Below are 11,193 nucleotides of genomic sequence, written 5' to 3'. Positions count from 1 at the left end.
GAACGGGAAAGGAAGCAAACAAGCTGAAGGGCTGGAGCCAGACAGCAAGAGGGCTTCAAAATACAAGTAAATTTAGCACATTAAGACTGGCAGCAGCTCATATAGGTTTAATGGTTGCACTAAGAATGGACTGTCAGTCTGGACTGTCAGCCTTTAGCATGGAGAGATTATAACCTAAGTGCTACCCAAGCCTTAATTACAGCAAATCAATTTTTTGACACACCATTTCAGGACAACAAAGGTCCCATAGTAAAAAGACTTTTCTACTCTTCCTTTTAATTTGCACCAGGCTGCTGAGATCTGTGGTGCATAACTTCTGAGCACTTTGGTTTCCCATTCTTAGATTTCCAAGAAAATACGATTTTTCCTTGGGAACTAAAGTTAATCTGGTAACTAAATTCAAGGTCACAGGTTATCTTCCAAGCTAACATATAAGCTCTGCTGACAACCCAGTATTTGCCTTGATCTCTCTATTCTGGTTACTCTGGTTGTGATTTCTGTGGCGATCTTCTTTGGGAGAAGGTCCGCAACAGTGCATCCCAGGCAGTATGTGTGAGGATAAAGCTATTGAGGAAAACATGGTTGGTATGGTAGGACCTCACTTTAAGAATCAGGCTCATCATAGCTAGAGTTAGGAACCGAGGGTGTGCTTGATGCCAAAAGGTCACCCAGCATCACAGTGGTTTCACAGATCATGACAGGTTCATGTTTATTTGAGGATGAGGTCTGTCCTTTGCCTAACGTGTATCACAGCCATTGCAATGAAGGTTTATGCACACCCTGATGTCACAAAAACCAGCTGGCTTAGGGATGGCTAAATGCAACATCTCAAGGGCCCAGCTACAGGCTGAGACAGAGCAGACACTTCTGGCACATCTTTTCAGTTTTTCTTACCCAGAAGAAACAATAGTGCTGAAAGCCCTTTCCCGTGGGGTGGAGAGAGCAATGAGATATGAACATAATCCTCTAAGTGTGTTTGACTGCCTTCCTGGGTCTTGAGGGGAAGCCCTTAGCTAAGGGAACTGGCTAGCTTGTGTCAGCACCAGATAAGGAATTTTTTAAAGACAGAGCATTAGAGAAAAGTAAAAAAAAAAAAAAAAAAAAAAAAGCAACTTTTTAAAAAGGGGAGGGAGGAATATTTACAAGTGCATGAATGGAAGCTTTGCAGTTTTCTTGGGAGATAAGGAGCTGGACAAGCCCATCTCTGCACGGCATGGACACACTCGATGCCTTTGAGTCTCTCAGGAAAGAGCAAAAGGAGCTGCTGACATTTCTGCTTAAAAGGAAGAATCAATGAATCTTTGTTTCCCACTGCTGCTTGTTTGACCTTATTGTGTTGCAGAATAGAAAAGAAATAAAAGGGAATGGTGAGGGGAGAGCAGATTCGTGCTAATAAAATCCAAGACAAGATCACAGCCCTCTGATCATCACTGGAGATGCCATTATATTGTTGTTGTCCTATTTGCCGCTGGTGCTCATTTCTGATTCTTGCCTTGCTGTAATAAGTCACACTCTTTCCAGCCATCATCCCTGTATTGACAGGCAAATGTCACCCAGGTTTGATTGACGTCCATTGCTCCTGAATACAGAAGTATGATTTAGGAATCAATTCTGTTTGTTTATTTAAACAGCTCTTTGTGTACCTTGTATATCTGTAAGCAGGACAAGTTCTTTAATATTTTGTGCCACTAATACTGCAATACTGCACATTCACCTTCCCACTCAGTCACAAAGGTGCCCACCAGACCCTGGGGGAGGAGAAGACTTTCATGCACAAAAATAAAAAAAAAAAATAAAAAAAAAAAAAAAAAAAAAAAAGAGAGAGAGAGAGAGAAAGAAATAAACAGCAACAACAACAACAATAAAAACCCCCAGCCTCCAGGATTTAACAAAATGCTTTGCTGCCCCTGAGTTAAGCCAAAGAGATTTTTTTATCAGGTCTTAAGCATCTGACGATTTGCATATACCCCGGACTTTTCTTTAGCTTCTAAACAAAAGGGAACACTTTCCCTCAGTGTCGGTTTGCAAGCAGAGCAGCGGCTGGCTTTAACACCGGGAAACACTGTAGCCAGTGATGAGCACGTCAATTTTAATTCACAGGAAAAACTATTTCCTTTTCTGCCTTTATGGTTGCAAATGGGACAAGGAGGAAGAGGGAGATCCGAAATTGCCGTTAATCTCTTTATTATTGTGGGAGGTATATTTTCAAATAACTTTTACTTGGACAATTGCTAAAACACCCCTGCATTTATAGCGGTATTTCCCAGAAAACGCTAACATGGCAAAGTGGCCTCAGGGAAGCCTTAAGCAGGAGGTGGATTGACCTTTTAATTCTCGATCGGTGACCTGAAGGGTACCCAGAGGCTGCTAAGCACGTCTCTTCCTTTCGGTCTGCTTCAGAAAGAGCTGTCATCACAAGATGCAGCTAGTGAGTGAGGCTCACGATTTCGCTGTTCATCCGTTTGCGGGAGAGGTGGGGGAGGGAGAAAAGAAAAAAAATATATATTTCCCACACTGCCAGAGTAATGCCAAACTCTCTGTGAGTGGGAAGAGCAGAGCAGATGCTGGAATGAGATGCCAAAGCAGCTCCCCTTTCCCCTGCGCTTTTGGGTGCCTATAAATTGCTCCAGCGCGCTCGTCAGCCTCCTCCTCTCCTGGCAGGTGGCACTCGGGCAGGATCCCGCTCTCCCTTCGGCGCCGGCTCCGGCTCCGGCTCCGGCTTCGGCGCGGCGGCGCGGGCACCGGGCAGCGGGCACCGGGGCGGCCGGGAGGCGCGTCCCCGCTGAGGACTGTCGTCTCTGCGAAAAGAGAGAGAGAGGGTGGGAGAGAGAGAGCGAGGAGGCGAGCGGGGCGATCGCGAGAGGAAAGGCAAGTTCCAGGGAAAGTTGACTCGGACTGGCACAGCCTGCAAAAAAAAAAAAGTCGATCGCCAGCGGGAGCATAAAAGTGCGGGCGGCCGGGGCGCGGCGGCAGCTCTTCCTCTCCCGCTCCGCTCCGCTCCCTCGCCCGCCCCGCGGCTGCAGCGGCCGCAGCGGAGCGCCGCGACCCGCGGGATCCCCCGCAACACCGGCGGCCCTTGGGAGGGCGGCCGAGCCCCAGGGGAGCCGAGCTCGCGCGGGCTCGGCGTTTTTTCGGCTCTGAGGAGGAACCCCGCCAACCATCAAGATTTTGTCCAAAAGCAGACAAGAGGATCGCCCTGCGCTGAGCCGGCTGGTGGGCAGCAGGCGGCGGCTGATAGCGGCCGGCGCGCTGGGGGTGGTGATGGTGCTGCTGCTGGTCATCCTCATCCCGGTGCTGGTCAGCTCGGCCGGCACCTCGGCGCACTACGAGATGCTGGGCACCTGCCGCATGGTCTGCGACCCCTACGGCGGCACCAAGGCGCCCAGCACGGCGGCCACGCCCGACCGCGGGCTCATGCAGTCCCTGCCCACCTTCATCCAGGGGCCCAAGGGGGAGGCCGGCCGGCCGGGCAAAGCGGGGCCGCGCGGCCCGCCGGGGGAGCCGGGGCCGCCCGGCCCGGTGGGGCCGCCGGGTGAGAAGGGCGAGCCGGGGCGGCAGGGCCTGCCGGGCCCCCCCGGGGCGCCGGGGCTGAACGCGGCGGGGGCCATCAGCGCCGCCACCTACAGCACCGTCCCCAAAATCGCCTTCTACGCCGGCCTCAAGCGGCAGCACGAGGGCTACGAGGTGCTCAAGTTCGACGACGTGGTCACCAACCTCGGCAACCACTACGATCCCACCACCGGCAAGTTCACCTGCTCCATCCCCGGCATCTACTTCTTCACCTACCATGTGCTCATGCGGGGCGGCGACGGCACCAGCATGTGGGCCGACCTCTGCAAGAACAACCAGGTGGGCGCCGCGCCGGGGGCAGCCGGGGACAGGAGGGCAGGGGGCCCCCGGGCGGAGGAGGGTTCCCCGAGGGAGAGGACGCTGTGCGGGAGCGGGCGGAGCGGCGCGGGAAGGGCGGGAAGCGGGCGGGGAGAGGGAGCCGGGCGGCCGCTGGAGGCGGCGCGGGTGCGTGCCGGGGGAGCGGAGCCCGAGCCCGAGCGGCGGGAGGCGAGCCATGAGGACCAGCGGCCTCCTCTCCATAGCTGGCGGGGAACCTGCGGGGAGCGCCGTCCCGCTCCGCCTCGGATGTCCGAATGCTACCGAGGGGCCGGGTGTTCCGCGCAGAGCCGAGGCCGCCCAGGCTGCTGGCTGCATGCGGACTCGACGCACTCTCCTCTCCGAGAGCCGCGCCGCAGGTGCCGCTCCCAGCCCGCTGTCCGAACAGAGCAGCTCCCGGCCCGCCCTGGCCGCCGCCCCGGTCGCGGAGCGCGGCCCGCAGCTCTGCCGGGACGGGAGCGGGGGGCGGGCGTACAAGCGGCGCTGGCCCCGCAGGGGCACGAAGAGCCCGGCGCTCCCTCGGGGAGAGGAAAGTCCCCGGCAAGAAAGGGGAGCCAAGGCCGGTGGGTGAGCTCAGGAGTGGGTGGTGCTGTGTGGAGAAAGGGTGAGGTGAGTGGGAGGAAGGCAGCCACGGCACGGGACGCGGTTCTCACGCAGCGGAGCGCCGGGCTTGACACGCTCAGCCCCCGGAGGGGTGCGAGGCTTCTTGTCCCTGTCAGGAGAGCTGGTAACAGAGCGAGCTCGGCGCTCGCAAACCTGAGCCCTTGGCGGGACCGTGCCAGGAGGTACACCGGGCGTCCGGAGAGCCCGGGCAGGACCCGAGTCTGTCGGCATCCCCTGGGCAGGATGAAGGCATCGGAAATAATTAAAGGCCTTGCAGTGCTGCCGTCTGAAATACAGAGGAATCATCCCTTTTAATTAGGATAAACGTAGCCACTGCCTGTTACATTACCCCCTTGTAACCCCTCCTTCGCAATTTTGCGCCTCTTCCGTGTGTAGTTAACAGACGCGGTTAGGTTGGCACTAGTTCCTCCGGCGCCTAGAGGCACCTCCATCCCTCAAGGCTTCGGATGCCCAGGGACAGTGCGAGGTGCCCAGTCGTTCCCGCCTCCCCGAGCTCCGCGTGCTCTCGCCGGTACCCCGGCCCCCCGTGCGGCGGGAGGGCGAGGGACCCGCCGGGCACCGGCGGCTCAACAGGTCCCGCAGTGCCCGAGCCGTCCCGGCGAGCAGGGGCTGCAGGGCGGGCTGGCCGCTCCGGGAGCCCGGAGCCAGCGCTGCCGCTCTCCCTGGGCCGCTCGCCCTCCGGCGGGGTAAGCTGGGGGATGGATCGGCTCCCCGCCGTGTCCCTAGGACTGGACACCGGAGCCCGTGTCCCCGCCGTGCCTGGCTGCTGCGGAAAACCTCGTTCGTTCGCGCGTCTCCTCCCCAGCCGAGCACGGCCGGCTGGCGGCCCTTTGTGCTCGGCGCACCCGGGAGCGGTGGCGGCCAGTAAATTAATCTGATATGCCACTTAACCTTTTGTTTATGGCTCCTCAGAAGGACTGTGAAAACGGAATAATGAGGACATCAGCAGCAATTAATTAAATTAGAAAATATCTACCATAAATACTGTCTCAGCAGATAAACCAGGATCAGTAAAACTAAGTACATCCTAATATATTCACTTTAATATCTTCCTACAAAAACAATATTCTTCACTGCAGAAATACAATTTTACTTACAATTAAAGAATTTATCTATTTTTACCCATATTTATAATGTTGTAGAGTGTTTATTTTCCTGAACCTTGAAAAATAAATACATAGCAGTAGTTTTAAAAAAGCATCCAATTACAAATATTCAATTGAACCTGAGGTCTAACCATTGCCAAATATAGGTACTTCCAGTGCCAGACATGAGACAAACTCGCAGTTATTCGAAGAAGAAAGAAAAATCCCACCTAAAGATGGGTTCTCTGTGTACATTTGTATATACTATACAAGATATTTAGGCACATACCTGCATATCAATGGTTTGAAATCGACCCACAGTTTTGATGCCTCAATGCCTCATTAGGATTTATACCTGAAACACTAAATGCTGATGTGACAGGCTTTATGTATATTTGTAAGGAAGCTCAGAAATTTCGGAAGTAATTAAATGGAGTGACAAAGGCAACATTATAAATCCAATGTTTTCTAACAATGAAAAAAACCTGAAACATTGGAAACTCTATGACTCACATAAAAAAAAAAAAAAAAAAAAAAAAAGGCATTCCTAAGGGATACATATGTACATATGTGAAACCTCAAGGTCCCCAATGTCACCACAGTGTCTGCTTTAATGGCTATCAAGCTTGAACAGGGAAGTGCTGAGGTGACACAGCTTAGGTATGTGTGTGCAGGCTGAGAGCGTAGCTTCATGAAAGGACTTACATGGAACTTAGGAAATGTATTGTCTCATAATGCTTTAATTTTGAGATGCATTTACCCTCTTGCAACAGTACACTCCATTCATTTCAGGAGAATTCATTTGAGACTGTTCACCTAGGCTTTAAAAAGAAATTGTTCTGGCTAACCAAGCAGGAAGGTAAACCCACTAGGAATAGCATACAGGACCTTTGCTGCTACACACAGGGCAGTAACATCTGCATTTTGGTTTCTAAACTTTCAATACCCAGATTTTTTTTTTTTTTCTGGCCAGTATGTATTATGTAGAATCTTAAAAATGAAATATCCATTGCTGTTGTAGACAGTGTCCACATGCTGCCTCCCTTAGGATAGTCACTGATGTAATTCAAATTCTTCCTCACCATCCACAAGATTTTATACAAATCCACAAAGCAGCATTTCATTAGGAAGTAAACATGAATTTGAAAGGTCCTTTAAACCATTTTTCTCACCATTATGCAAGATACTAGTTCTCTGTGAAAGTTTTTCTACCTTGTCTGTAGCCTTTTCACTCCTCCCCATTTGCCCTTTCCATTTCCACTGTGGGCAACCATCTCAGTCCATTATTTTGTCTGGAAGGTCTTTCCACAGTTAATGGCCCAGAGCCTTCAACTCTGCCCTGCCAGCCACTATTCCAAAGGAAATATCCAGTACTTAGAATAATTATTGCTTAAAAAACTAGCAAAATAGATCACCTCTGTAAACAATACTAGGCAAGTCAGGACCAAGGAGTCCTGAAATAGTCAGGGTTTATCATCATGCCACGTATCAGTTTAAATTTGCAGCTTGTCACAGCTCTGCAAGCCTTTGCAGCCTTTCTCACTGTTCTTACAGGATGCATAAAGAATTTCCACCTACTGTGATTTTTAAGCTGCATAATGCCATAAGATCCTGCATGGTAAAAGAACCCCCTCCTTTTTAACATTTCAATATTAATGTGAAATCATATCACATGAAAATTTAATTTGGAAATTTATCATGTAAACTTTGAAAGGAATCCATGGAAAATTGTGACTTATAGCCTATTTTTTCAGTTCAGAGCAGAAAAAAATCCCACATATAGTACACCAAGTCATGCATTATTACTTAGTTCAGATTTGCAATGCCACTAAATCATTTACTGCTCTGTAACTACACTAGAACAAAGACAAGCAACAAGCAGATGACGTGTTACACTGAAATAAATCGCATACAACCACATTTAAATATTTTACCAAACAGAGTCAAATTATATATAAATGATTTGGAGACTTGCAACGGCAAAGGCTGTTCATTGCTGGAAACCAACATATATCTTGAAACTACAGATTACTTCCAGTTTGCAAGAAATGTCAAATTTAATCAGTAGTGGAATACCAAGGGAGAAATGGGGAAAAAAGTATGTTTAAGAGAAAGTTGCAAATGAAAAGCCCTCAATGACTTGTAAATTCCAAAAACCTCTAAACAGCAAATAGTGACTTGCCTGTGATTTTTCACAAGTGCATCTCTGAAAACACAGTGAAATTAAATGTTTGCTTACTGAAATGTGGTAATAGCAGTTTTTCCAAACCCAGACTGCTTGTGTGCATGTGTGTGTGTGGGGGTGTACTTGTATTCTTTTTTGCAGCATGATCCTATTGCTTAGTATGACAATAAACTGCCTCTGGAAAAAGTCCATCTTGGGAGCTCCCTGTGGGCCTCCCTGTGGATCCTCAGCATTGTCAGTCACTTGTCCCACTGACACAAAAGTTGCATCAATGTAAAAACTGGCACACGATCAGATCCAGTTCTTCCAACTCCAGCTATTCTTACACATATTTATAAAAAGGCTCCAGACATCTACAGAAGATCTGGCAGTTGTATATTCATCAGATGACTGAGAAAGGAGAATATTATTGCTTTAGTTTCAGAAGTACAGTAGGAGAAAGTAAGCAATTGCCATAGGAATAAACTCCAGTATATGTTGCCAGATGTTTAAAGTGGCAACTCATGCATGTTGAATAAAACTTTGAGGATATACTTTAATTTCACCAGGCAGGAAAAATTGCCCGAGTTTTCTTAACCAGTCATTCTGTATTTTATGTAGGTTCGAGCTAGTGCGATTGCTCAGGATGCTGATCAGAACTACGACTACGCCAGTAACAGCGTGGTTCTTCACTTGGAGCCAGGAGATGAAGTTTACATTAAATTAGATGGAGGAAAAGCACATGGAGGAAACAACAACAAATACAGCACATTTTCTGGATTTATTATTTATGCTGACTGATAATGAGTAAAAAGACCCACCAAACCAGTCAAGAAATGAAGCCCGCTCTTCTAAGCGATGGATTGCGCAGCAAAAGTCAATGAAACAAGCACCCCAGCAGAGAGTGACCACTGAACACCTCAGCTTTGGGGGGAAAAAGTTGAATGCTACCTGATTCACATCTGTACAACACAGAGAAACCTTATGTTAAGAAACCACAAACCAAGTTCAACAGATGTGCGATCCACTTCCGCCAAAGCAAATACTTCCTCATTGTTAAGTGTCCATGTGAATGAAGTTCCACATAGATCAATTTTTTATAGGGAAGAAAAGCCCACCTAAGGACGCTGAGTTATTTCTTCAGTGTATATGATACTTTGATGTGTTATGATCTTGCTGCTTTATCCATACTTCAGCTTTGGTTCTTGTGACTTACCTGCTAACAATGATGCTTGGAGTCCACTCATAGTGTGGTGAGGAATGATTTTACAATAAAAGGAAGAGGTAATCAAAATATACTTTCTCTCTGCAAAGAAATTGTTTGCCTTGTACTTTTCTTACCCTTCCACTTAAAAGTAGAAACGAATCAGCTTTAAGCCTTAACTCAATGTTCCTGTTTTGTAGGTTTATATTAGACTTTTAACATAATATCAACCCAGTGGAGTTATTTAAATTTTGTCTTTCCCTTAGCTGTCCTCTAAAAGCAAAAGACAGAAGAAACACTATTATCCCCTGAAAAAATATAACAGCTGACAAACAATTCTATTGGACCATATCCCTGATTCCACCAAAGCAAATGGCAAAACTCTCATTGCTATTAGTGGAAAATGGATTTGGCTTTTAATTTGTATACATGTAAATATATATTTAGAAAATTATTACAGACCCATTGTTGATGGTTAGTTGTGTAAATATTTAGAAAGCCTGGCATCCACACCATCAGACTAAGGCAGAGTGTTTTCTTTGCAGCAATTAGTCTTCATTAGTCTTTTAGCACTTAGTCTATACCTGGGTTCTATTTTTAATAAAGTAGTTACAGATTAATATACTGCAGATGTTCTACTAGAATTTCACAGGAATACAGACAACCTTAATTGTCTTAGGTGTCTGGTCTCACTGAAGTCAGTGGGATTTTTCCAACAAAGGAAGAGTGGGAGATCGAACACATGAGAAAATGCTGTCACACAGACCTTTTCCATGGAAGCTAGTACCAGTTTGTGGTAAGGCGTGCCTACGAGATGGACACAGAGAAGCATATTACCAAAAATGATAACACATATGCAAAGAAAGTGTGTATTAAAACCTATTTTTCTCATTCATATAGATATAGATATATAAAGTCTCAAAGAAGCTTAATCCATATAGAGGATTAATGGCTTGGAGAATAAACTAAACAGAGATACATAGTTACAAAAATGCTTTAAAATCAGTCATGGCAGTAATGTCCACAGATATTTTTTTTATTCAGAAAATGGATTTATTATTTGCTTTGGTTTTGGGAGGCTATTTCTCTCAGGTTAAAACTTGCAGATTTCATTCTAAATCTAAATTTCAGCAAGATTATTAAATTTCTTTAGCACACTTTGTTATCTTTAACCTTTTGGCAAAATCAAGGTAACATTTCTGTAAATCATAAAAGAGTAACAGAGGCTGCCCCTAGCATTGCTATTTCATATGCTCTGTCACAAGCAACCTTGTCTAATGTAATAAGGGTACAAACTTAGATTTATCTGCACTAAAATTTCTGAAGTGTCTGCCACTCTGACAAAAAAGCTCTCCAGTGCTCGCTATTCAGCAAAAGTCTGATAGAGATTTTACACATCTCCCTAAAAATCTCGTTTGAATGAGTGAACCTTTTTTCTTAAACAGAATGTGTTACTCCTTCTGTTTTAAGTCGTTCAATTCAAAACAAATGCTGAGTGAGCCCAGGCTGGCTGAGAGGATCACCAGGCAAACTCATCCAGGGTTTACAAGGGGACATCGTGCTGCCAGCTGCTTGTGTATTATCTCACCAGACAGGTAATGCTTTTACTTTATGACAAAGTGTCAGCTCATATCTGTACATTGTAGTGGTTACTCCTGTTTAATTTCTACGAGGCAATTATTTTGGTAACAGATGTGTACCTGACTTGTCGGCTCGCTCCACTGTTGCTGTTGCTGTTGCTGGCCAGTGCACTCCCATGGCAGTGTAGCTAGAGATTCCCTGTGTAGTGTCCAGCAGTCCTGCACCTAGACCTAGAGACCATTCACAACCAGCAATGTGCATTTACTACGGTGTTTATTGGTAAAGCTCAATACTACAAGATATACATGGTGAAATTTGAAGAAGCTTCTGAAATCAGGCTACCACTGCTATTGGATAACACCATTTTTTGGATAAATCACCTGCCCTGGTTAAAGTTAGACAAGAGCAAAGAACACACTTTATGTGAAAACCACATATAAGGCAAACATTTCTTCCTTTTTCATCATATCTTGATATACTGATTTGTAAAGACTTATATCACGACCTTTGTTATAACTAATACAACTCATTAAAACTCTATTATGTAATATATTTTGAGTGCTGGTGTTGCATCCTTACAAAAAGAAGCTGGTATGTGTCAAGTTTTACATGATTGCTGTGAGACTCCAAGTTCATGTTAAAAAAATTAA

General features: G+C 46.6%; 1 protein-coding gene across 1 annotated transcript; it reads left to right on the top strand.

The window, feature by feature from the left end:
* The first annotated feature begins 2,170 nt into the window (after positions 1 to 2,170).
* On the top strand, positions 2,171 to 11,095 carry C1QL3 (complement C1q like 3). The gene is made up of 2 exons (XM_068212117.1): positions 2,171 to 3,849; positions 8,380 to 11,095. The coding sequence occupies exons 1-2, from the start codon at positions 3,262 to 3,264 to the stop codon at positions 8,557 to 8,559; spliced, it is 768 nt and encodes a 255-aa protein (XP_068068218.1). The 5' UTR covers positions 2,171 to 3,261; the 3' UTR covers positions 8,560 to 11,095.
* The last annotated feature ends 98 nt before the right edge of the window (positions 11,096 to 11,193 follow it).

Source organism: Anomalospiza imberbis, chromosome 1 (assembly GCF_031753505.1).
Source record: "Anomalospiza imberbis isolate Cuckoo-Finch-1a 21T00152 chromosome 1, ASM3175350v1, whole genome shotgun sequence".
NCBI lineage: Eukaryota > Metazoa > Chordata > Aves > Passeriformes > Viduidae > Anomalospiza > Anomalospiza imberbis.
This window is presented reverse-complemented; position numbering and strand designations above follow the sequence as displayed.

Excerpts from the sequence above, each read along its gene's own strand:
- C1QL3 (XM_068212117.1), top strand. The coding sequence starts at position 3,262 with ATGGTGCTGCTGCTGGTCATCCTCATCCCGGTGCTGGTCAGCTCGGCC. Across the intron at positions 3,850-8,379 it reads ACCTCTGCAAGAACAACCAG|GTTCGAGCTAGTGCGATTGC; the intron begins GTGGGCGCCGCG and ends TATTTTATGTAG.